The sequence below is a fragment of the Amblyraja radiata genome, chromosome 29, assembly GCF_010909765.2.
Source record: "Amblyraja radiata isolate CabotCenter1 chromosome 29, sAmbRad1.1.pri, whole genome shotgun sequence".
Classification (NCBI taxonomy): Eukaryota; Metazoa; Chordata; class Chondrichthyes; order Rajiformes; family Rajidae; genus Amblyraja; species Amblyraja radiata.
The window spans coordinates 16,399,973-16,427,864 of record NC_045984.1 but is presented as its reverse complement, the minus strand read 5'-3'; the positions used below and the strand labels follow the sequence as shown (position 1 = coordinate 16,427,864).

Here is a 27,892-nt window from a genome sequence, read left to right as displayed (position 1 = left end):
AACTTTCTTCACTACTTCCCCAGAATCCAGAAGTGAAAACACTCACCTGGCTCACTGAACAGCTGTGAGAGAAGCCGGCTTTTGTTAGCTGAATTATTTCCCCTGGAGATTCATAATTTACCACATAGAGATGATGTTCTAATGGAGTGTCCTTTGTGGCTTGGAAATAAACTAACTTTGTGGCTTCATTTACCCAGATCTGGAAAATTCAAGAGGCACAAATTGTATCAAGGAATAAAGCAGTATTGTGGTCACGAACAGAGCTTTAAACTAACACTTATTGAGCTTGTCATGGGGAAATTCCTTGTTGTGTTACTATTTGTTTGTATTCATGTTCAATACCACATTTCTTCTTACATAATACAACTATAATGACTTGTACTCTGCCCTTCTATTGCATCGCTCAAGACAATCTTACTGGACATAACCAAGAGTTGGAGAAAAAAATATATAGCTATTAAGACTTCTTAGAAGTATTGAGAGAAAAAAAACCATGTAATCATTTCTTAGGCCCTTTGCTGCACCCAATGTTGCAATGTTCACTGCATGCTGCTCATGTATTGCTAACTGCAAGTAAATGAATAACCAAGTTTCTTGGCAATGACTTGATTTGCTTCACTTGTTTGTAAACCTTGCCTATCAAGGCTCAAACATGACTTACGACCAGTTCAGTGAGGGCAACAAACTACCCAGCGCTTCAATTCTGGGTCACTACCCAACAATACTTGCTGAGAGCAATGATGCATGATAGGTTTAAAATCACCTGGGAGTAATAATTCTTTTTTTAAAGTTTAGCTTAGTTTATTGTCATGTGTACCGAGGTACATTCTGTGGAAAAACAGCTGCTAACGATTACCATCAACTCACTCATTGTTAGGGTGACTGGAGCTAGTAGATCCTTTTAAATGAAAAGAAAAAAATGAAAGTTTAAAAAGTTGAAAACCGTAATGGATCGATATTTTTATGTAAACAGAAATTTCTTTACAGGCCGAGCTTGAACTTTCAATTGCAAATTATTTTTGATAAATGTATAAGGAACAGACCCACATGATAATGGTGCTGAAAGCAATTTAGAAGTTATGCAACCAAGAGGATCACAGTTTGATATCCAATATCAGTCTGAAAAATGATTGTTTACTTGAAAAACTCAAGAGATATTTTAGTGAATTGATCAAGCTCTATATAAAGCTATATAAATTCCCTGTTGGCGGTTTGCGCAGTTGGTTAACCGCACTTTGGGTTAAAATAAGGTCAATACAATTGCTTTGTCTACATTTATTTTTAGACTTATTCTGTGCTCTCAAGAAATCTGCAGGTGAATATACACTGTTCTTAATGGCTTTTTTATAATAGTGCTAAACAATGCATTTATTATTAAGGCCCAATGTTTTACACAAATACATGAATGTTTAACACTGAGCAAAAAATAATTCCCTTATCATTTATCTATACACTGTAAATGGTTCGATATAATCATGTATTGTCTTTCTGCTGACTGGCTAGCACACAACAAAAGCTTTTCACTGTACTTCGGTACGACAATAAACAAAAATGAACTGAAAAAGTGCTGGGTTTTAGTGATGTAAGCTACCTGGGAATAATGTTTTTCAAGAATTATCCATTCAATTCGCATAGCTCACTGCTTCTCTGTAATGTAAACCTTCAAAGAGTGGCTTTTTATTAGAATTAGATTCCCAATCCCTTATTTTTCCTCCATAAATGTATTTGTGTCCTACCTATATCATAGGTAGTATACATGTGGATTGCTTGGATGTGGGTGGGGGGGGGGGGGGGGGGGGGGGGTTTACAGGAAGGTGTGCATTCTTTTCTAATTACTGTTCTGAGGCTGAATTATTTGATATGGTTTTACATGAACACTTTGCATCAGTCTTCATAACAGATTCATTACAAGCAGCAGAGTAAAATAGGAATGTTACGAAATATTGAATATGATAAACAAGGAAATATTAAGGGGCTTAAGGTTTTTAAAATTGTCATATCATCTTGTCTAGATAAAATGTATGCTGGATTCTGATGAGAAGCAGGAGAGGAAATGGCAAAAGTTGAGAAGTCTGTTGACATTACACCTTTGTTCAATAAGGTTGAGTGATGGAATAAATAAACGTCAGTCAAATTACACAAGGTGGATAATTAATCGAACAAAAAAAGGTGGCAGATTAAAATAATTGTTTAGAGAGGTACAGATTGAATCAAGGCAGTCTCAATGGGTTTGGTAAGGTAACAACAGGAGCACATATAATGCAATTGACATGGATTTTTAACAAGATGTACGACAAGATCTCATATGACAGATAGATCAGAAAAGTACACGTCCCTGGAATCCATCCGAAAATAGCAATTTGAATCCAAAATTGGATCCGTGATGAGCAGCAAAGTCTTATGATTGCATTTTTACTGAATGGAAGGCCTTTTTCAGGGATGTACAATGGTGCTCAATGCTAGAGGTCTTGTTGCTTGGATACATAAATTACTTGGATATGCGGGAACGTGTGATTTGGATATGCAGGAACAATTGGCTGCGTATTTGATAACAAAGGAAAAAAGCAGTAGATGCCAGGAAAGTAAAGTGCGGTGAGAAAAGTGGGAAATTAATTTAAAATCTGCAGAATCTACAAATTTTAAATGCGGGAAAGCAAAAAGGGAAAGTGTAGAGGAACAGAACGACATGTGGACAGATCCTTGTAGTCCAATACGAATGTACATACATCCTTGAAGTCTGTAGGGAAGGTAGAGTAGGAAGCATATGGAATCTTGCCCTTATTGGCCAAGGCATTATACATAAGACCTGGAAGGTTGTGCTTAAACTGAACTAAAGACCAAGTAGGTTTCTGCTTGATTGTTGATATAATTTTAGTTATCTCATTACAGGAAGGTGATACAATTACACAAAAGATGGTATAAAGGAGTTTATGAGATCAATTCCAGAGCAGAAGGTGAATTACAATGCATGACTGACTAGATTTCATTCTTTAAACTAGAGCAAGGGAAGTGTTATTCAGGTTTAACAAATGTAAATTCTAGACATGATAAATAGCAAGAATGTGTTTAACTAGGCTTTGCAGTCCTTAACTTGGGGACATATTTTAAAAGATAATGGGCAGAAAGATAAGAGTTAAAGAGCATGAAAACAGGCCCTCTGGTCCAAGCCAACCAAGATGTCTATCTGAACTTGCCTTTGCGGGCCTATATCCCTGTTATCGTTTCTATCCACATGGCTGACCAAATGTCTTTTGAACATTGTAATTACATCTGATTTGACAACTTCCTCGTAGGTTTGTTCCATATACCGACCACTTTCTGTGTGAAAATATTGCCCATGGGTTCCTTTTATATCTTTCCCCTCTCACTTTAAATCCACATCGCAGAAAAAGACCACATCCATCCACTTCTATTCTCATGTATTTTATAATACTCCAATAAGGTCATCCCTCAACGTCCTACCGTCTAGGGAAAATAAAAGGCCCTGCCTATCTAGCCTCTCCTTATAATTCAAGCCCAGCAGTCACAGTAACATCCTTGTGAATCTTTTCTGCAACCTTTCCATCTTATTTACATCCATCCTACAACTTGGCAACCTGAATTACATAGAATTGAGTCGATTGTTTTCTTCAGGAAGCACATGGAGAAAAATATTTTAGGGTTAAAGTCTAATTATGATGCCATTTAGTTTACAACTGTAATTAATTATAATTAGTAGTGCCATGCCCATTAACAAAGTCACAGATGTTCATACCCCATCCAAGTGCAGGCTTACCCTTGAGCCATGTCTTGCAAGCACCTCCCACTCACCACTAGTTAGTGCAACCTCCTCTTTGACTAAGCATTTAAAATCATCTGAAAATAATGAGAGAATAATTAGTCAAAAGCAACGGCACAAAAACAAAATTACACAAAATAGCTGGCTAAGGGAAAATAAAATGACTTTGCTTTTACAACTAATAAGTAACTAATAAGTGTTACAAGTAACATTTCCTCTGAAAACGAATGAAGTAGAATACAAGATACAAAACCTACAAGATACAAAAGCACTGAAATCTTGGAAAACGAAACTGTAAATTTTGACTGCTCTCTTGCCAGAAAGCAGGAGATTAAATTGAAAGGACAATCCTAAAAAAAAATAAAAAATTCTAGGAATATATAATTTTATTGCTCATATGGGATGCTCAGGCAGAAACAAAATACTAGCTAATGGGCCTGTCTCACGGTGCGAGTCCATCCACGAGTGATGTCTGCACGCTGTGGGGAGACGGGAGATGAAATCTTTGAATGTGGATGGATGTCTCCGCGCCTGCTCGTTCTAAGCGGAATATATTTATAGTTGCCTTAAAAGCCGGGCTTTGGTTTTATTCCTTGTTTTTGTTTATTCGCACACACATTTCGTGTGTGAGGGTGTGAGAAGTCCATGCCGGGTGCCAGCCGGCCGCAGCCGCTGTTCTTTCACATCAGTTGCACATCAGATTGTTGGGTGACGGAGCTCAGGGTTCACCTCCTAAGCTGCTTTGGTGCCCAGGCGTGAGTTGAGATGGAGAGAGGCTGGGGTGGGGGGGGGGGGGAGGAGGATGCGTGGGCGTCATTAATCTGTCTGAGGTGACAAGGCTCTTGGATTAGGCTGGGATCATTCTCTGCTCTCGTCTCTCTCTTTCTGTGTGTGCATTAGCAGGGGGAAGAGCGGTCTACCTCGCTGGGGCACAAGACCTCTGCCGCCTGCCCCTTGCAGCCATCAACTTGTTTGTTCCTTTGGTGCGCCTCATCTGCCCTACTCCCATCCCAGCCCTGTCCCAGCTCTCTGCCCCATTCTCTTGGAAATGTCGCTTCCGCCGCTGTAACGGGGAGGGGTCCGGCTGGCTGGCTTGGTGGGTGGGTAGGGAGGGGGAGTGGGTACCAGCGATACCTGTATACTAACATTATCCTTTCAAACTAGGGACAATTTACAATTTACTAAGCCAATTAACCTACAAACCTGTACGTATTTAGAGTTGTGGAAGAAACCGGAGCTCTCGGAGAAAACCCACACTGGGGAGAACGTACAAACCCCATACAGACAGCGCCCATAATCAGGATGGAACCCGGGTCTCTAGCGCTGTATGGCAGCAACTCTACCGCTGTGCCCAGGTTGATCCAGAAGATTAAGATGCATGGAATCCACGGTGAATTGGAAGGTTAGATTCAGAACTGGCTTACCCATAGAAGGGTAGTGGTGGTGTTATTCAGGCTGGAGGTCTGTGACCAGTTATGTTCGGCAGGGATCAATGTTGGCTTCTCTATTGGTGTACATCTCAATGGCTTGGACAAAAATGCAAATGTTTGTAAATTTGACACAAAAAAATTGGTGGAGATATGGAATGTGAAGAAGGCTGTCAAAAGATACAGCGGATATTGATCATACAGTGAGATTAAATTGCAGCTTTATAAAACTCTGGTTAGCCACATTTGAAGTATCATGTGTGGTTCTGGTTGCCCCATTACAGGAAACATGTGGAGAATTTGGATAGGGTGCAGAAGAGGTTTACCAAGATTTATCAAGAAGGAGGTGGTCAAACTTGGATTGTTTTATCTGGAATGTCAAAATCTGAATGGAGGCATAATAGAAATTTAGAAAATGGGAAGCATAGATAGGGTAGGCAGTCAGAACATTGCCCCCAGGGTAGAAATTAGAAATATTAGAGGGCATAGTTTTAAGGTGAGAGGACACACAAGAGAACAGTAGGTGCCAGAACACACTGCCAGGAGTGGCGGTGGAAGGAGATATGATTGTGGCATTTAAGATGCTTTTAGATAGGTGCATGAATATTCAGGGATGATGGGACAGATAACATGTACAAATTGCAAAGGATAATCTATTGACCACTACCCCTGCATTGCCGACAGTGGTAGGGTGGGAGGGGAGAGAAAGAGTGGGGAAGTGTTGAGATCCGAGGTGCAAGAGAGATATGATATTATTTTAGGTCTCTGTCAAGGGAGAAAGCTCAGAGATATCTGAGGGGAAAGTTTCATTTTCATGGCAAGTACAGCAGAGGCAGGAGACCTGGTAGCTTAGAAATGGGATCCTTTACAGTGCCAGGAAAGACAAAGTACAGTTGTGATGCCTGTGGGCTTCGAATAGATGTTTGTCACTAATTTATTTCCCCACGGTGGAGACAGACATCTAGAAAAGGAAGAGTCAGAAATGGACCACCGTGAGAGTGGTGTAGAAAATGGCAACAAAAATGAAGAAATATTTCAGGTCAGTATAAGTGCAGTATGCATTGTCAATATAATCATCAATGTATCAGAAAAGGCATTAAAGGAAAACCATGCATGTTTCTATTGCTTGCCTTTCACCGCGAGAATACGTGGAGAAAAAGATATGCGAGATTAACTGAACATTTTTCCTCCCCCCTTTGAGACATGTATAATTTGAATTATAACAGTATTTCCTCCACACTCCCACTCAGCTGCTGAGATCTAATGTGAAATATCACAGACCATCTTCAGTCACGTTTCTCACCATCAAAGGCCAATATCACCAAATTGGTTAGAAACATTATGAGAATGTTTGCTTATCAAAGCAGCGAATGCATACCAATGCATACCAGTGTAAGGTTCACTATTCGAGAAGAATCTCTCAGTACCTGGGTATCCCATTTTAAGCCAGCGATGTCAGATAAAAAATGCACAATACTAAATATCCTTTATTGTTTCACACGGCGATACTTTCATACACTAATAACCAAATTATTTAATTATGTGATCATATGGTCATTCCACAAGATATAGTTAAAAGGAAAGAGCTTTAACTCACCTGCACTTGGATTGAATTGCTTTGCCCATTGGTAGCAGCCTTGTTTTAAAATTGATGTCATTCTATATAAATGGCAAAACCCAGTTTGTGATTCATTTGCCCAGATAAAAGTTACTTCATCATCTCTAGTTTGTACAAAAGGATAAAATATGTCGTGGACCTGGGTGAAAGTAGAAAATAACAATGAATTTGTTTTGTACGCACAGTACAGGCACATGGTAAGAAAAAGTGAAATCACAAAAGACCGCTTACACAACACCCAAAGTACACATGGTGCGCAAATCTCCCACTACTGATTCCATTCAACTATTCTGCCCACTGAAGATTGCATTTGAGGAACATGAAGTACAAATGCATAATCAATTTGCGAGATGCTTCACCTATTTAGCCTCACATTTGGCACTATTTGCTACTGAACTGCTGCTTTCAAATGGACAACACCTTATTTGCTGAGCTGCTCGAAAATTTCTAGCCAAAAGCCGTTAGTATGAACATATCTATTTTTTTTTTAAATGCCCTTGAGGCCAAGTGATTTTGTATCTGATGACCCTTCATTTTGCTTCAGGCAGGGTTAAGTAGACTCCTTACTTACTGCCTTATTCAACAGACCTGTATCATGATCATCCTCAATCTTGAAAGTTCAACTCTCATCCAACTCATTCTGTTCCAAATGGCATTAATGGCTTAATCAAATTGAAAAAAAGTTTCAAATGTTCAAAAATTACCTTGCATTGACTACCGATATTTTTTTTAATATTATTGGTAACTGATTGGCAATGACTGGAGACTCTTTGAAATTTCAAGAGTCAAGCCCAAACATTTTTCACATCCTCATGAAAACCTTTTCAACAATTGTTTTCATTTTCTAGAATGTTTTGAGCAGATATCCAGAAAATTCATTCCTTTGATCATTTATTTAATTAGGAACATGTTTCTCTGTTCTCGTTATTGGCCACACATTCTTCTTCTGCATAGATTTTGCCACTACACAAATTATTCTTCAAACTACACATTCAGACATGCACTAACAAGGACTTAATAGCAGTCTATATTTAGTTCCTGGTTGCCTTGAATCAGAATTAAATCTTTATGCTCAATCATTCAGTGCGGGAAGAGTATTGGATACTTCACAAAGTATCCAATACTTAAACACTGACATACCATGTACAGGTGCACAACCTTTTATCCGGAGTTCCGGAAACCGAAAAGCTCCGAAAATCGGACATTTTTTCCAGGATGTCGTCTGCACACCAAAGCTCGCCTTTGGCACAAAACTTGACCCGAAACGACCCACGGTCAACCCAGGTCTGTACTACTGTAGCGGCTGCCACCCGGAGACCGGGGAGACACTTAAACATCTGTAAATCATTGCTTAAATGTTAGTCAGTTAGTTTGGAGGGCTTTTATGTGAAGGGGGTGGGGGGGGGTGAAGGGGGAAACTTTAATTCTTAGTCCCCTACCTGGTCGGAGAGGCGGGGAGCGGGCAATGCTTTACCGGGTCGCCGTGCAGTAAGCTCCGGAGCGCTGTGGCCGCCGACTCCCAACATTGCGGAGCTGGGGGCTGCGGGCGTCCGGCCGCGCCGGTTGTAGCTCCGACCCCGGCAACTCTACCCCTGGCTGCGCGGCGCGGCGCTCCAAATCCAGCGCGGCCACAGCGCTCCGGAGCTTACCGCACGGCGACCCGGTAAGGCATTGCCCGCTCCCCGCTGGTATCCCAGCGCTGCGACACCGCCGACTCCCAACATCGCGGAGCTGGGGCTGCGGGCGTCCGGCCGCGGGCGGCGCTGGATTTGGAGCGCCGCGCAGCCAGAGGTAGAGTTGCCGGGGTCGGAGCTCCAACCGGCGCCGCCCGCGGCCGGACGCCCGCAGCCCCCAGCTCCGCGATGTTGGGAGTCGGCGGCCACAGCGCTCCGGAGCTTACTGCACGGCGACCCGGTAAGGCATTGCCCGCTCCCCGCCTCTCCGACCAGGTAGGGGACTAAGAATTAAAGTTACCCCTTCACCCCCCCGCACCACATAAAATCCCTCCAAACTAACTGACTAGCATTTAAGCAATGATTTACAATGATTCTCTGGTCTTCGGGGAGGAGGCAGCCGCTCCAGACTTTTCAAGCCGCCCGCACTACCTACCTAATCTACGCTAAAAATCTTCCATTCGGAAATCCGAAAAATTCCGAAATCCGAGAAGTGTCTGGTCCCAAGGCTTTCGGATAAAAGGTTGTGCACCTGTACTATGAAATTTAAGTTCTGAAAACCACATTCCTTTCAGGACTTACATTTATCCAAATATCAGTTATTTCTTCATAAATAATGTGTGGATGAACATTTTCTGGCATAGCCTCTACAAACTTAATCCGTTCATTTTCATCCTTGGTTGCCGGAATAAATAATAACGTTGGGATCAGTACTAAATGGAGTCTTTGTTGTGGTCGATCAAGTAACACTGCCCAAGCACTATGATAAAGAGGAAAGAGAAGAGGCAAGTTATTCACATCTGTAATTTTGGGTATCCAGGGACGCTCTCGTCAGAATAAGCATTTGGTGTCATGTTAAGAGGCAGTAAATTTAAGGTAAATGGGCATTTTTACCATTGTATATTGTGATTTGAATATTCTGTGTCCTCAAGGTGGCAGCCTTTGGAGGCCTTGGGGTCATATCTGTCTCCTTTCAAGAATCAAATGCCCAACTTTTAGAAATAAATACTCCTATTGTTTCTGCCAAGTTGGGCCATTTTCTTTGCAGGAAAGAAGCACCGCAATGGTAAATAGACCCTGTTAAATTTCCTTTTAACAGCTCTCCTAAAGGGAGATGCTCATGCAGTACTCAAAGAAGTCAAGCAATTGGGGATTTTGATACAAATCAACCAGTCTACTAAAAGGCAGCTAAAAGCAAGTGATAACAAAAGCAATTGAGCTTCATGCAACTTGGAATACTTAAGTATTTTTGAACTTTGAAAGTTCGCAAATAAATTACATTGGTATTTTCATGTCCTTTACAGCTTGTATGCGCTTATTATATGTTCAATATTATTACATCGTGACTACATTTTCTGCAAAATGGCAATTACAGAACACTCAAAGGAAACATACAAATTTCCATCTTTTGTCCATCCAGCCCGTGCTATGTACTCAATGCCAGGAAAAAGAATTTCGAATGGCTGAACCAGCTCTTTGTCTTCCGTATTCAGAATCTACCAAAGGAAGAAAATAATGTATTAGGATTAAACGTGCTATGTTGCATATTGAGCTTATAAAATACACACACATTAACTGAAATGTCTTCCCTATATATCATAAGACAGTGTAATGAACACAAGTTTACAGATGACACTAAATCAGGTGGGAAAGTCGAGGAGGGGATCAACAAATATGCAAAATGATACATGTTAATTGTATTGGCATTAATGCAGGTCACAAAGTATTTTGTAGGGAAATTTGATTTTTGTTTATTTTATCTGTGACCTTGCTCGAGATACAAAGTTATCCTGCAAGTGATTAAGAAACAAATGGATCTTTGGCCATTTTGGAAGATGTGTGCAGTGTAAAAGTAGGGAAGTAGTGCTTCAGTTGTAAAGGGATCTGTTCAGGTCAAACCTGATGGCTTTCTATTTAAGAGAAGACATACTTGGCTTGGAGAAAGTCATGAGATGTTTAAAAAAAGAGCAATTGAGTGAACAGGACTACTACAGAATTTGTCAGAATGAAGGCAGTTTCATTGAGACACATTGCACTGATGTGTTTAACTCGCTAGAATTGGAAATCTGAATTAAAACCTATTCTGGAACACTCAGCAATTTAATTAGCATCTGGAAAATGAAACATAACCAATGCCTCAGTTCAAAACCCCAGGAACAAGCTCTTCAGCCTACTATATTTGTGCTGAACATGATGCCAAGTTATACTAATCTCCTCTGCTACACGTAATCCATTTCTCTCCATACCTTGCATATCCAAGTACCGATCTGAAACAGACTGGGGTGATGCTGTGACACTGTTTACCCAGATGAGGGCGTCTAGGACAAGGGAATGAAAATTTTCAAAAAGGCTTCAGCTACATACGAGTAGGAAGGAATTCCTGCAGGTTATGAATTTATAAAATTCCATTCCTTATCCATTTCTTATATTTATGTGCTCAAGAATATACAAAGGGGGTGAAATCAGCTTGTTCCACAAATAATTTAATGCATCACCATTCTGATTTCCGAGTAAATTATAACAATGCAACTCACAAATTAGGTTACTTATTTCCAATCCTTAGGCAAGCTTTTAGAAGTTGAAATCAACAGGTACAGTATTCTTTCTGCTTTTTCTACCACCATTCAATGTCCTAACAATGCAGAAAATAAATATTCTTGTTGACATTAAATTTATATCCTCAGTGGAAAAGGCATGTCCCATCTATTTAATCTTATTAAAACACCTTAATTTTTAACAAAACTTCCAGATTTCTTAACCTTTTACATTTCACCATTGATCTTTCATTTTTCCTTCCCCACTCTTTCTAAAACTTCAGCTTGATGTTAAATTCTTCCTGATATTCATTCGACACCTGCATCATAACTATTCGGGTATCAGAAATTTGCCTTTACGGAATTCACAAATCACTACTCAGAAATTTGAGATACAGAATAAAATTGGATCGCATAAACTTTACGTGAAAAAGTAAATATAGACATTTTCTTCCCAACTCATTTCTTGACGCACCCATAAATGATGCGGTTTACAGAAAATAGAGATGCGGTCCATTTTCTAGGATTGCCAGTTCATCGAATACCAAACCAAGGGTTACCAGTTCATAAAATACCAGTGTACAGAAGTTGAGGAAGCATGGAAATTTGTTTCAAGTCAAACAAACCAAATGGTTCATGGCCTTAAGGAGAAAAAGGGCTAGAAATAGTAAGAAATGTTTAGCAGGCCACACAGTATCTTTGGAAGTAGACCAAAAAGTCAACATTTCAAGTCGAAGATTCCTCGTCAGATGCGACCTCATCGGCTGAGAGTTTACAACATGTTCTGGTTTTGTTTCAGCTTTCTAGCAGTTTTTCCCCCGTTTTTTATTGACAGGGGAAAAAAAGGTTGCCTGATTAATTATTTGAACCTTCCAATATAAATACACAATTTTCAGCCATCCAATACATTTAAATGAATACTCACCGCCCCATGGCTATCTGTTCTGAACTCAGATAACTTAAGTGTTATCTTGGGATTCTTACTTCCTGTAAGAACCAGATATTGAAAAATCACAATGTTAGTTCTCAGCAGGAAAGTCTTAAAGAAAGATTTGCCTACTGCTGTGCAATTTCAATTAATTAAACTAGTACAATCTTTAAGATCATCATTGGCAAGGTCAGCATTTATTATCCGTAATGAGAGCTGCTTTCTTGAACTGCTACAGTCCTTCTGTGAAGATGCTCACATGATTCTCACATCGAATAAAGCATGCCTCAAAAATAGTAACTCTTTATAGTTTAGACAATTTTAAACAGTTCTCCCTCTCAATAAAACGTAGAAAAAAGTTTAGCTTTGTAAAAGCTTGAGAACATTAGATCTGTATAACAACTTAAGCACTTTAAGTACTTTGATTACTACATCTTTTAAGTAAAATCTATCCAAATGTTTGTTACATAATCAGATATTACCATTAATATCACTAAACAACAGTACAATTTGTGCTCCCAGTGCAATATTGAGATGTGTTATCTTCACATCATCCATTATTCCGAAAAATTGACTTCATTAGCTTCAATCACCAGTACCTCAAATTGTACAGAGATGAATGTTGCAGAACAATATCACTGTACCTTGATTGGTGCATGTGACAATAAATGTGAACTTGAATTAGTGACACTAAACTGACAGAATACCATCAGTATCATGTAATTGCACCATATATAATGTTCAAAAATGTTCGGCAGTTCTGGTGGACACGCTCGGATACCTGTTTAGCACTATTCTACAGAATGCTGACACAAGAGACTGCAGATGCCTGAATTTGGAGCAAAAAGCAAACTGTTGGAAGAGTTTTAACCGCTGAGTTATTTCAGCGGTTTGTTTTTTTGTTGCCAGAGTACTATTTGTTATGGTGTTCTCTGTCCTAGGATGAACTCACTACCCTCCATTACTTTAGAAGATATATCTGTTTGGCCTACATACTGCTGGAACCTGGTGAGAAACCCAGCCCTTCCCACTGCTGCACTGAAACCTGGGAGGAATTTCCCCACCCTCCACTAGCACCTTTGCAGCACCTTTATCTTGCTGGATGAGGTACAGAAGCAAAATCCAAAGCTCAGCACTGAGCAGACTCAGCATCTGACCTAACATACCTAATGCCAGCCCTCAACAAGCAGCCTGTCCACATTGCACCAGGGGAGATTAATAGCTGCAGAAGTGCCAGGGAGCTGGGATTTGCAATGTTACTGGTGCAGTAAATTGTAGCAAAAGAGGCACCAAGGATTCACACAGGGTTTCTGGCACAATAATGAGTCAATAAAGCATCTAAATGTAATGCTATAATTGCACGTATTTAATGCTAAAGGGCCTGTCCCAATTTCACGACCTAATTGACGACCTTTTTTACTCGTGGACATTTTTCATCAGGCTATAAAAACGCCCTGACCTACTTGATGCCACGAGTACCTACGACTAGCATCACGACCTACCTACGACCTCCTACAACCTCGTGACGACCATGCTGCGAGTATGAGTCAAGGGCAAACTCGGCAGAGGTCGTGAATTAGGTTGTGAAAGTGGGACAGACCCTTAATTCCATTCGTGCATTTATTACCAGGAATCCACCCTGAGTGCTAAGCAAGGTATCAGTGAATTGTTTCAAATTTAAGGAAATTAAGAAGGAAGCTTATATAAATTATGCTGAAATGCACAGTTAGTTACCTCATCAAATAAATTGCTATTTAAAGCTTATGTATATTATAAAACTTTTGATTTATCATTATTCATTTATTCAGCCAATATATTGTAGATCATGATTCTATGTCCAACCTGTTCTTGGGTATCTGTAGGCATCAGCTTTCCTCTCTTCCAGTGCAGGGGAGGGTACATGAATGATTTCCACTTCTGATTCATCTACCTCTTCATACAAGAGATAATAAGTCCTCACACCATCTGAATCTGAAAAGCAAGTCAAGTCAAGATGATACTGAATGATGTACTGGCTTTGGTCAGCTGCAGAACTTGGGATATCATAAATGTTTTTTACCTGATTAAATACTTATAAAAACACTTTTCGAATGCAGCCAGCAATTTATGCACAAGGTGCCACAAATAGCAAAAGTTATTTGTGTTGGTGATATTGATTGAGTGCATATACCACTGTTTTTAGTCTACTGAGTGGTTGAAGTTTATTTCACTTATTGAAGGATATCTAGCATGAGGCTCCACAATAATATGGTCTGAATTGTAAGGAGATTGTGGTTTAGATTTTGAATGGAAATGTTAACATTTCCCTTTGCAAATTTCAACAACACTGGCTCTTCCAAGCAAATGTCAGAATACAGAATTTGTAGCCATAGTCGACTATTTTTGCTCAACCAACCGCATTTATAATATCAGAGCAAGTCAAAGGCAGAGAGTATTCAGGTGAGTGAATTATTAACTAATTTGACAAGGCCTTTCCATTGCCTACAAGACATGGCACAAGGCAGGAATAATGAAATACTCTCCACATTTACTTACGAGGGCTCTCCTTCTAATACAGAAGTCATCAGGAGAGGCAGCTTGATTGACACACAAACGTCACAGTAAACATTCAACCCCTTGTAGCTGGACTGGATGCAATTTACAGTAAGCATGGAACAACCAACCAAGACCAAGTGGACACCTACTCCCTGAAATAAAAGAGCTGTAGACACATGGGAACATCACCACCTCCAAGTCACATCATTAGTGATTCCTCTATCACCCAGAATCCAGAGCCATCTCCTACAAAAATATGTGCAATAATTCAAGTAGCCGGTCACCAACTTCCTGGGTATATAGATTTGGACAGTAAGCCTTGACAGAAATATTCACAACTTCAAACCTATTAATGTTAAACTGTGTTATGATTAGTTTTTATATTAATAAGGTTGGAAGAAGTGTAGAAACATAGAAACATAGAAACATAGAAAGTAGGTGCGAGAGTAGACCACCAGGTCCGTCGAGCCCGCACCGCCATTCGCTCATGGCTGAACACTAAACAGACACACTTACCCACAAACAGTAGACACAAGACACAGAACACAAGACACTACCCTCCCCTTTATACCGCTATCACCCCTCTCCACCCCAAGAACCTCGTGATCTCCTGGGGGAGGCAAAAAACCGGATAAAAACCCAGGTCCAATTCGGGAAAAAAATCCGGGAAATTCCTCTCCGACCCCAATCCAGGCGATCGACACTTGTCCAGGAGATCACTCAGGTCTTACTATACTAACCATACCTAGGTCCATATCCCTGCCCTCTCCCCGTAGCCCCTTATCCCCTTGGCAGCTAAAAAACCATCTATTTTAGTCTTAAATATATTTAAAGTTTCTGCTTCCACTGCTCCCTGGGGCAGTGAATTCCATAAATTAACCACCCTCTGGGTGAAGAAGTTCTTCCTCATCTCAGTTTTAAAAGAGCCCCCCCTTATTCTGCAACTATGTCCCCTAGTTCTAGTTTCCCCGATCATTGGGAACATCCTCGGTGCATCCACCCGATCAAGGCCCCTCACGATCTTATATGTTTCAATGAGATCGCCTCTCATTCTTCTAAACTCCAAAGAGTAGAGTTCCAGCCTACTTAACCTTTCCTCATATGTCAATCCCCTCATTGCAGGAATTAATCTTGTAAACCTTCGCTGCACTGCCTCCAGGGCTAGTACATCCTTTCTTAAGTATGGACCCCAGAACTGTACACAGTATTCCAAATGTGGTCTCACTAATACTGTGTACAGCTGCAGCAAGACCTCCGTGTTTTTATACTCAATCCCCCTAGCAATAAAGGCCAAAACTCCATTGGCCTTCCTGATTGCTTGCTGCACCTGCATACTAACTTTTAGTGATTCATGTACTACTACCCCTAGATCCCTTTGCGTTGCATTACAACGCAGCTCCTCCTCATTTAGAAAATAACTTGCCCTATCATTTTTTTTCCCAAAGTGAATGACTTCACATTTATTAGTATTAAATTTCATCTGCCAAGTTGTTGCCCACTCACCTAGCTTATCTATATCCTTTTGCAGACTCTTCCTATCCTCCTCATCCCCTACTTTTCCTCCCATTTTTGTATCGTCCGCAAATTTTGATATATTACACTTGGTTCCCTCCTCCAAATCATTTATATAAATTGTGAACAACTGGGGTCCCAGCACCGACCCTTGCGGAACCCCGCTAGTTACCGGTTGCCATCCCGAGTATGAACCATTTATCCCCACTCTCTGCTTCCTATTTGTTAGCCAATCCTCTACCCATGCTAATATATTACCCCCAATCCCATAATTTTTTATTTTTAGCAATAGTCTCTTATGTGGCACCTTGTCAAAAGCCTTTTGGAAGTCCAAGTATACCACATCCACCGGTTCCCCTTTATCCACCCGGGTTGTTACTTCCTCAAAGAATTCGAGCAGATTCGTTAAACAGGACTTCCCCTTCACAAAACCATGCTGGTTCTGTCCGATGAAGTCATGTTTATCCAAGTGCCCCGTTAGTGTTTCTTTAATAATTGTCTCTAACATTTTACCCACCACCGATGTTAGACTAACCGGTCTATAGTTACCCGCCTTCTGTTTACTTCCTTTTTTAAATATAGGTGTTACATTGGCCATTTTCCAATCCACTGGGACCGTTCCTGCCTCCAGGGAGTTTTGGAAAATTATCACCAATGCATCCACAATCCCCACCGCTATCTCCCTCAAGACCCTTGGATGTAATCCATCAGGCCCAGGGGATTTATCCTCCTTCAGTCTCATTAATTTCCCTAATACCACCTCCTTGGTGATCTTAATAGTATTTAGCTCCTCCATTCCTACCGCCCCCTGTTTATCCAGCGTTGGAATATTTTTTGTGTCTTCTATGGTGAAGACTGATACAAAATACTCGTTTAATGCCTTTGCCATTTCCATGTTCCCCACCAACAACTCTCCAGTCTCACCCTCCAATGGACCAACGTTCACCTTAGCCACCCTTTTTCTTTTTATATAGCTATAAAAACTCTTACTATTAGTTTTTATGTTGTTCGCTAAATTCCTTTCATAGTCTATTTTCCCCGTCTTAATTAATCTCTTAGTTATTTTTTGCTGACCTTTAAATGCTTCCCAATCCTCTACCCTCCCACTATCTCTGGCTACCTTATATGCCCTTGCCTTCAGCCGAATACTATCCTTTATAGTTTTACTGAGCCATGGCTGACTGTTCTTACCCTTACCCCTTTTTTTCTTCATAGGAATAAATTTTTCTTGAAGGTTATACAGTATACCCTTAAACGTACACCACTGCTCATGTACCGTCTTATTCTTGAGTCTGCTATCCCAGTCAACTTTGATCAGCTCAGTCCTCATACCTTCATAATCCCCCTTATTTAGACTAAGCACCCTAGCCTGAGTTTCAACCTGCTCCCCTTCTATTTGAATATGGAATTCGACCATATTGTGGTCACTTGTTCCCAACGAGTCCCTAACTATGACATTTTTAATTAATCCTGCTTCATTACACAGGACCAGATCCAAGATTGCCTCCCCCCTTGTCGGTTCGGTGACATACTGTTCTAGGAACCCGTCTCTAATACATTCTATAAACTCTTCCTCTAGTCTACCCTGCCCAGTTTGGTTTGCCCAATTAATATGAAAATTGAAGTCCCCCATGATTACAGCAGTTCCCTTTTTACATGCGTCAACTATTTGCAGATTTATGTTCTGACTAACAGCGTCACAGCTATTTGGAGGTCTATAAATTACACCCACTAGTGTTTTTTTCCCCTTATTATTCTCTATCTGTACCCAAGCTGTTTCACTATCCTGATCCTTCAACGCAATATCCTTCCTCTCTATTGCCGTTATTCCCTCCCTTATTAAAAGGGCCACCCCTCCTCCCTTTCTTTCCTGTCTATCTTTCCTAATTGTCGAGTACCCCTCTATATTTAACTCCCAGTCCTGATCTCCTTGCAGCCATGTCTCCGTAATGGCCACGATATCATAACTATATATATTTAATTGCACCGTTAATTCATTTATCTTATTACGAATACTCCGTGCATTTAGATAAAGCACTTTCAGATGATTTTTACTACCCTTCCTTTCCGTTTTTGCCCCTTTTACATCTAAAGCTTTATCTTCACACATTCTGTCTCCTGTCACATTTTGACTTTCCGCTTCCCCACTGATACCCTGCTCTATTTCCTCTACCCCTGCCGTTATTACCCCCCTTGATACCTCCCCCCCGCTACTTAGTTTAAAGACCTCTCTACTGCCCTAGTTATATGATTTGCCAGGACCCCAGTCCCAGCACCGTTCAGGTGAAGTCCGTCCTTACAGAACAGATCCCCCCTGTCCCAGTACTGGTGCCAGTGGCCCAAGAAACCAAACCCATTATTCCCACACCAGTCTTTGAGCCACGCATTTAGCTTTTTAATTTTACGTACCCTCGCCGAATTGGCCCGTGGCTCAGGTAGCAATCCGGAGATCAGTACCCTCGAGGTTCTGCTTTTTAATTTATTCCCTAACTGCTCAAACTCCTTCAGCAGATCCTCCTTCCTCGTCCTTCCTATGTCATTGGTCCCCACATGGACCACGACCACTGGATCCTCCCCCTCCCTCTGCAAATTTCTCTCCAGCATCGCAGAGATATCCTTAACCCTAGCACCGGGTAGGCAACACAGCCTTCGGGACATGTTCTGCTGGCCGCAGAGAACCTTATCTACCCCCCGAATAATACTATCCCCTATCACTACGGCATTTCTTCTAACTCCCCCCTCTTGAATGGCCTCCTGATCCACGGTGCTGCAGCCAGGTTGCTCATCCCTCCCACAGCCCCTGATCCCGTCCTTACATTGAGTAAGAGCCTCGGTCATGCTCGTCAGGGACAAGGGCTGTGGCTCCTGCCGCATCTCCTCCTGGTTCCCCCTACCTGCCTCGCTTATGGCCACACCTTCCTTTCCTTGCTCACTGCCTACTGAATTAGTTAAACTGGTCGGTGTGACCATCCCCTGGCACAAAACATCCAGGTAATACTCCCCCTCCCTGATGTACCGCAGCGTATGAAGTTGGGTCTCCAGCTCATCAATGCGGAGCTGGAGTTCCTCTAGCCTCAAACACTTACTGCAGCTGTAGGGATCTTCTACATCAATGGTGTCGACAAATTCCCACATCTCGCAGTATTGGCACATCTCCTGACCGCCCATCTTATATAGGTAATTAACTGGTCCTGTTTAAGAATCCCCTACTGTATTGATACACCCCTTATTTATATAATCCTACCTCCTATAAATGGGAAAGTACTCACCCCAGCCGTAAATTACCTACTGGTTTGGCTGTCTAGTGGTAATTCCGTCCGCTCTTCCTGTCTGGTCCACTGCTCCCTTGCAGTGCGTGGCAAACCTCTTTGCCTCTGTTAGTCTCTGTTAGTGTAGTTACGTCTTGCCGTGAGAAAATACTGCTCAGACTAAACTCAGTCAAATTAATCTCCAATTTGTTTGCCTACGCATATTGAATTCATTTAGATTTGGGTTATGACAAGTTGCTTGAAAATTGATTGAAAAATTGACTAATGTTCAAGAAAATATTTATAGCATTGAGTCATAGCACAAAATCTAGTCCTTTGGTCCACAATGTCCATATTGCCAATCAAGAATCCATCGATACCAAACCCATTTACTAGAAATTGGTCCTTAGCCTTCCACGCCTTGGAGGTTCAAGTAATCAACAAATACATTTTCAATGTTATGAAGTACCTGCCTCCACAATCTTTTCAGACACACTGCAACAGTGAAGAAATCTTTCTTCAGACTGCCTGTAACCTTTTTACTCCTCACTGGAAACCTATGCTTTCTGGTTTTTGTAATGGGGTAGATTCTCGTATCCACTTTATCTATGTAGATTTGTCAGGTCCCTACTCTTTCTCCTGCGCTCAAAGAATAACAAACCCACCTATCTAGTCCCTCCTGGTTACTAAAACAATCAATACCAGGCAACACCTGCTAAGATAGGTTGAGGGGCAGGCAGTGTCAAGGAAGCAAGAACTCTGCAGAAGTACTTGGACAGATTAGGAGAGTGGGCAGAGCAGTGGCAGATAAAATGCAGTATAGCAAAGTGCAGAGTCATGTATTTTGGTAATAAGAATAAGGCCATAGATTATGTTCTAAATTGAGAGAGAATCCAGAAATCAGAGGTGCAAAGGGACTTGCTAGTGCTGATGCAGGACCCCTAAAAGGTAATTTGCAAGTCGAATCGGTAGTAAGGATGGCAAATTCATTGCTAGCATTTGTACCAAGAGAACTGGAATACAAAAACAGAGATGTCATGCTGAGGCTCTATAAGGCGCTGGCCAGGCCACATTTTGAGTACTGTGAGCAAATTTGGGCCCCACATCTGAGGACGGATATGCTGGCTCTGGAGAGGGTCCAGAGGTGGTTTATAAGAATGATTCCAGGAATGAGTGGGTTAGCATATGATGATCATTTGACATGGGCCTTGATTCACTGGAATTTAGAAGATTGAGGGGGGGGAGCTCATTGAACCTTACAAAATAATTAAAGGCATATTTGATAGAGTGGATGTGGAAACAATGTTTCAATTGGTGGGAGAGTTTAGTACCAGAGATCATAGCCTCAGAATTAAAGGGCACTCTTTTAAAAAGGTGGTGAGGAGGAATTTCTTTAGTCAGATGGTAGTTAATCTGTGGAGGGCTGTGGAGGCCAAGGTAAACAAGTTCTTGCTTAGAACGGGTGTCAAGGGTTATGGGGAGAAGGCAGGAAAATAGGATTGGGTGGCAGAGATCAGCCACGATTGAATGGCGGAGTGGACTAGATGGGCCAAATGGCCTAATTCTACTTCCATAACTTGTGAACATCTCCTCTGCACCTACTACAATATAATCACATCCTTTCCAGGGTGTACTGAATAGAACTGCACACAATACTTCAGCTGTGGTCTAACTAAAGTCATACCATGACATCCATGTTATAGTAAATACATGAAACTTGGAATGTAATGAGCATATTTAATTCATATTGAACGATCTTCCATTGATTGAAATGACGGATTAATTGGGAAAAATAGAGTATGCTAAATTCATACCTTCAGCTCCTGTAGGACACCACCAGTAACCTGTAAACCTGTCAAATTCTTCCTGAATTACAAAAGTTGCCACTCCTGCAGATTTAGGATTTTCTACTACATTAGGCAAACCTGGAAAACAGGTGATCATATCAGTCAAAATATATTCTCTGCACATTTCAGTACAAAGGAACAATAAAGCAAAAGCTCAACATGTTTCTCAGTCACAATGCTAAACTTACCCACTGAATATTTTAAGCAAGGGGGGTATATTGCTTGAATACTAGATTGAAGATCACGCACTGCAAGTCATTGCCATTCACAAAATACATATTTAAGGAATTTTGTAATTTTATGCGTTTGAAACATTTCCAGCTTCTACATGGCACTGCAATTTTGATCTTTACACTAAATTTCACCTAACTTTAGCCTGTTCAAGCAGTTTAATCTTGTATTGTTTCGCACCCCACGGGTTTATTCAATGATTGACGCAGATTCAACAGCTCAAATGGTAATATTTCCTTTGTGTTCGTGTCCCATATTTAAATTCGAACAAAACCAGATCGCCATTGAAAGACCAAATTCCTCACAGCCTATGATGTTAATCTTTCTGCTTGACATTTGAAGTGAGAACCAAAGGTTCTACAGATGTTTTTATGAACCTCCAATGTCAAACCTGGCCAACCTGTTTCCCTTAAATAATACCTCCAACTCACTGCTGGGCTGTATTTTTTCTCGTCAGAAGCGGTGATGTCAAAAGTCTTTGGAGAAATGCAATTTGTAGAGCCTTACAGGAACCACACATGCAGTAATGGAGCAGAGAGAATGGTAATATAGTGGAATGCCAGAGTTAGTAATTGAGGAAGTAAACTGGATTTGACAACTAATTTGATAAACTGATCAAGGTCAAAGAATATCTTAGTAGATATAAAAAAGGAATTTTGAAGGAAGAACATTTGGAAAGGAAATATACACATGGACTACCTGCATCCAATGACCTCTTTCCCTACTGAAAGTATCAAGCAATAAAGTTTTAGTTGGAACTGCAACTCATGGCGAATGTCCTTGATCATTTGGGGGATCCTTTGTTAACAAGAATGAGAATGGCAAAGTTAATTCCAGCTCCTTTTACAACAGCCCTCAGACAAATAGTCTGTTCAAACTGACTGATCATATACTTGCAGAATACATATATAGTCAGCCGCCATCCATGGAAAACAGTAATCACACCTCAAGAAGGGAAGAAGAGAAAAACAGGGCAAATATATAAAAATATTTAGAAACATAGAAACATAGAAAGTAGGTGCGAGAGTAGACCACCAGGTCCGTCGAGCCCGCACCGCCATTCGCTCATGGCTGAACACTAAACAGACACACTTACCCACAAACAGTAGACACAAGACACAGAACACAAGACACTACCCTCCCCTTTATACCGCTATCACCCCTCTCCACCCCAAGAACCTCGTGATCTCCTGGGGGAGGCAAAAAAACGGATAAAAACCCAGGTCCAATTCGGGAAAAAAATCCGGGAAATTCCTCTCCGACCCCAATCCAGGCGATCGACACTTGTCCAGGAGATCACTCAGGTCTTACTATACTAACCATACCTAGGTCCATATCCCTGCCCTCTCCCCGTAGCCCCTTATCCCCTTGGCAGCTAAAAAACCATCTATTTTAGTCTTAAATATATTTAAAGTTTCTGCTTCCACTGCTCCCTGGGGCAGTGAATTCCATAAATTAACCACCCTCTGGGTGAAGAAGTTCTTCCTCATCTCAGTTTTAAAAGAGCCCCCCCTTATTCTGCAACTATGTCCTCTAGTTCTAGTTTCCCCGATCATTGGGAACATCCTCGGTGCATCCACCCGATCAAGGCCCCTCACGATCTTATATGTTTCAATGAGATCGCCTCTCATTCTTCTAAACTCCAAAGAGTAGAGTTCCAGCCTACTTAACCTTTCCTCATATGTCAATCCCCTCATTGCAGGAATTAATCTTGTAAACCTTCGCTGCACTGCCTCCAGGGCTAGTACATCCTTTCTTAAGTTCAATCATCACTGAATACTTCCAGCATTTTTGGTCATTATCCCAGTTTCTAACATCCGGAGCTTTTGATTTCCTAAATTGTCACTGTCCTCAGATATGGTTTGAAAGGGTCTTAACCGATGAACATACTTGCTAAGTGAAGCAACTTCACCAAAACCTCAAATTTATCAGTCCAGCACTTGGTTAAAAGTAAAACCAAGCGAGACAGAAACCGACTTGGAATGCTGATAAGGCATATTCTTGCTTCCTAGGCAGACCGGGTTTCCAAAATAGTTTTAATACAGTACCGCGAACACTTTACACAATAGTAAATCGCCTTACCTTTATGGCAAAATGTCAATCGCTTCTCTTCTCCAGTTCCAATGTTTGCTATCCACAAATCATTGTTATTTATAAATGAAATGAAAGAAGGGTCCCCTGGACATATCTTGGGGTCCATACGAGGACCTGAACATAGTGTCTTAATCTCTACTGGCTTCATTGGTGATATCTGTAAAATAAACCTAGCTATTAAAGAATGAATGCATGATATTCTTGACAGCAAAGCACCATTCTGCTAGCTACAGGTAAGTTAAAGGTCATAAAGATTTTATTTTGCAAAGGACACCAAAACATCAAATACTATAGATAGACACAAAATGCTAGAATAACTCAGTGGGACAGGCAGCATCTCTGGATAGAAGGAATGGGTGACGTTTCGGGTCTGAAGAAGGGCAGGGACCCGAAACATTCCTTCTTCATTTTGTGACTATCTTCAGTGCAAACCAGCATTTGCAGTTCCTTCCTACATATCAATTCCTATTTCAGCTTGTCAGAGAGGCTACCTGCAGTAAGATTTCATGGTGCTCTATCAATGTTCTGCTAATCCTTTCTCCTCTTCTCTCCAAAAAGGTAGAAGCCAACTTAATTGAATGACATTCTTAATGTTTGAGCCGAAACACTGAAAGAGAACATATTCAAATTGTTCCTCTCCCAGCCGAAATATTATTAAGCAAAGTAGAGCTATTTTTCATCTCTATTTAATCCAGGTACCCCGAACCTTTATAAAAACTGTTGCTAATATAAACAGTAAGATATGGCCTTTCTACTTGTAAAGTCCAACATCAAAACAAAATGGTATTTTCTGCATCCAAAGCAGCAGGGAAGGTATTCATGGTTCTGAAATAATTGTTGCTTTGACAAACTATGATAGTTAATTTTGCTCACAGCAGTACTTTGGAGAACTACCTTTTAAAATGGCCTGACAAAGATAAGTTAATATTGAGTAAACTCCGTCATGAAAACGTCAGTAGTTCGCTAGAATCCTATCCTGAACTCACTTACGCCAAGTAATCAAAACAAGATGTTTTAAGGGACAATAAAATAAACAATTGAAATCTAACAAGGTTGTTACTGGCACTAGAGGCTTGAGTTATAATGACTATAGGCTGTTTTTTTAACCCTGGTGCAGAGGAGGCACAAGGGTGAACATGTATATAAAATCATGATAGGCATAGATAAGATGAATATCAGTCTTTTTTCCAGGGTAGGGGAGTCTAAAGCCAGATGGGAATTGTTTTAAGGCGAGAGGGGAAATATTTAAAGGGACTTATTGGGTCAATCATTTCCACACATAAAGGTAGAGAGTATGTGGAATGAGATGCCAGGGGAGTACAATTACAATGTTTAGCCGATAGTTAGACAGGTGGACAGACAAGAAAGGTTTGGAAGGATATGGGTCAAATGTTAGCAAATGGGACTGGCTCAAGTAGGCAACTTGGTTGGTATGTATAGGTTGGGCCGAAGGGCCTCTTTCAGGGCATCTCTATCTGAACATCTCAGATATTAAATATTACTGATAACAAAATGTATTATGGACGTGCAAAATCTTATAAAAAACACTGGTTACGAATTCATAGTATTTCCAGTCTCATTTGACTTTAAAAAATAACATTAAATCTTGTTCAAAATAAACTACCTTAAGTTTTAAGTAGACACAAGAGACTGCAGGTGCTGTAATATGGAGCAAAAAAGTGCTGATGGAACTCAGTGAATCATGCAGCATTTATGGATGGAAATGACAGATGATTTGGGCCAAGACTGAAGTGTTTCGACTCATAACGGTGTCTGTCAATTTCCTCCAGAGATGCTGCCTGACCCACTGAGTTCCTCCAGCATTTGGTTTTCTGCTTGAAGTTTTAATCCTTGCTTACGTTGGATACTCTTTTCAAGTTATCTACTGCCCTGTTAAAACTCTTCATAATCCACCTGAGACACAACCAAGTGTTGGTGGACTATTAAAACATGGAGGGCACCACAACTCTACCCAAACCCATCCTCAAGATGTCACCATGTGCCAGGATTTACTTAATAGGATCTAGCAGAAAGGCTTCAGTATAATTTAGCTTCCATAACCCAGGGTCTAATTGTGGGAATCCTATAATTGGCTCAACTGTTGCTGTGGGATTTCCTTTGATGATAAGCAGTACAATCATCTTAGGAATCATCATGATTAGCTTTTCTGTTCTCATTGGTGACGAAATACATAAGTTACACTAACTATTAGTGTTCAATGATTCACATCGGAGCAAGAAAATGCAGCTCTTGCACTGTTACTTCTACACTTTAAGTAATGACTTGAACATGTTAATCCAAGGCACAAAAATTCTTTCAATTCGAAAAATGTAATTAACCCACAGTTAATCACACAATTTCAAGGCACACAGTGCTTGCAAATGCAAGAGAAGAAACAGATTAGGCAATCCGGTCAGATATGTTGGAACCCTTTTATGTAGCAGTTATAGGTTCAACAGCATACTTACATTAAATCCATTTTTCCCGCCATCCTTGCAATAAAAAAGACTATTGTTAGCTTGGAAGAGGAAAAGCCCACTATCCCTGTGGTAGTCATATGAGGTAATGCCAAATGTTCCAAGGCGCTTCCTTTCACGCAGGAGCTCCTCTTCGCGCGAGTACATCCCATGGTGTGGAGTCGCCTATTTAACAAGAACAAATCTACTCTGCAACAATTCTTTGAATAACAATCCACAAATATTAGACTTATTAACATAGAATAGTTTAAATCGTAGCAGCCCCCAAGTCTGCTTTGCTTTCACAGTGACAATGTAATCTTAAATTCGGGAAAGATATTCAAAACATATGCATAAATTAAACAGTAGACAGGATACAGAATACAGTATTTAGGAGGGAAAATTATTTGGTAATTTCAAAGTCCATCTGTATTTTAATATCAATTAGGATACAGCTGTTTATAGGTTAAGGTAATGGACAGATAACCGAGAGGCCACAAGTACAAATCAACCTTGTGACATTGAATTAAACAATTCTGCCGGGCTGAAGTTAGATGTGCGCCCAATCATCTGTCATCCAAAGACTAGTGGCCCAGCAACATTAGATGACTCCACACTCTGGATAAGCCAAACAGATGCAATTGTTACAGCTCTGCCAATGAAAAGCCTGAAAACATAACTAGAGATTATTCATTCTGTGCTAATCATTGTGTAAAAACATGCTAAACCAGAAATCTAATGCAAAAGATTAATCTTCTCATTAGGCTGCTGGTATGAAAGAGGATGTGTGTTAACTCAACCAGCATTGCCTCAATTGATTCATTCAAGAGCACTGGCAGACAATCTGCAGCAAGTTGCCACTCTGCTTAACCATAAAATGTTGTGCAACACAATGACCCTGCGATTAGAAAAATGTGACAAAATTATGCAAATTGGAAATCAAAGTCCACTACAAGCTTAGAAAATGGTATGAATCAACATTGAAAGTGTTGATAAAATTATCCTTCAACACAGTAACCAGAAGTGCTCTGTGGAATTATTAAAATAATTATTTTACCAATTTATAAACTACATTTGTAAATACAAAAAAAGGTGTTTATTTTATTCATTTTTGCAACCTTTATCAAACATCTGCCAGCTCAGAAATTTATTTGTAGAAAACATCAATTCACAAAACAACAGCAGCTTTCAATCAAAGCTATACTACATCTGACTACTTTCTTTCAACATGCCATCATAGATGAAAGATAATGTTTCCTTGGAAACATTTAAAATTGTAGGAAAATAAGAATCTCCCCCCCCCCCCCCCCCCCCCCCCCCCCCCCCCCCCCCCCCCCCCCCCCCCCCCCCCCCCCCCCATATCTGACTAAGCAGCATTGTAAATCAATTACTCTGTATTCCAACTATAATGGTATCTGCTGTTCAATTTATAAAATTACCTGTTGGATTAATTTATGGAATCAGAACTAATATTTTAAGGCATCCCCAACATCAATACTGTGGTAGTTTATGCAAAAACACTTCAGTTTAGAGAACAGACTGTTTGCTGACAATGCACAAAGATCCAAGTTGAGATTTTCATTATTAAACAAGTGATATCTTCTGTATTTAGATTGTAAAGGTTAAATATTTTCAAGAAGGTTATAATACTGTCCTGAGCAATTGTAAAACTTGATAACTTAAATAGCTTGGGTTTACATAATCGATAAACTGTTGCCTTATCTCTTTCAGCCAATATTCAAAGTACATTGTGTGAAGTTTCCACATGTTGCATATAGAAACATGAGGAAACTAAAGCTTAACTGATAAAGAGTAATTTGGTTAGGAAACTGAATAAAGATTTTTAAAACCTGGCACAAGAAACAAACCAACATCATTTTCTTTTTGTACATTAATGTTATTACTCAAAATCTTGCTTTCAGGAGTAGTTTGCTCAGCTAACAGGAGAATGAAAGATGTGATCAACCCATTGTCAACAATTACTTGCGGCAATTACATTTTTTGCTTCCTC

The 27,892-nt window shown here is 40.5% G+C and overlaps 1 protein-coding gene across 6 annotated transcripts in view; it reads right to left on the bottom strand.

The window, feature by feature from the left end:
- dpp9 (dipeptidyl peptidase 9) overlaps positions 1 to 27,892 on the bottom strand; it is an 85,169-nt gene that overhangs the window by 12,474 nt on the left and 44,803 nt on the right. For all 6 annotated transcript variants that reach the window (XM_033046675.1, XM_033046677.1, XM_033046672.1 and 3 more), the window contains 10 exons: positions 25,894 to 26,067; positions 23,414 to 23,582; positions 21,068 to 21,178; positions 13,801 to 13,929; positions 11,956 to 12,017; positions 9,892 to 9,992; positions 9,079 to 9,256; positions 6,803 to 6,962; positions 3,776 to 3,855; positions 47 to 199 (listed from right to left, as the gene is read on the bottom strand). In XM_033046675.1, the coding sequence (XP_032902566.1) occupies positions 47 to 199; positions 3,776 to 3,855; positions 6,803 to 6,962; positions 9,079 to 9,256; positions 9,892 to 9,992; positions 11,956 to 12,017; positions 13,801 to 13,929; positions 21,068 to 21,178; positions 23,414 to 23,582; positions 25,894 to 26,067 (1,317 nt within the window). The remainder of the gene's footprint in view (positions 1 to 46; positions 200 to 3,775; positions 3,856 to 6,802; positions 6,963 to 9,078; positions 9,257 to 9,891; positions 9,993 to 11,955; positions 12,018 to 13,800; positions 13,930 to 21,067; positions 21,179 to 23,413; positions 23,583 to 25,893; positions 26,068 to 27,892) is intronic.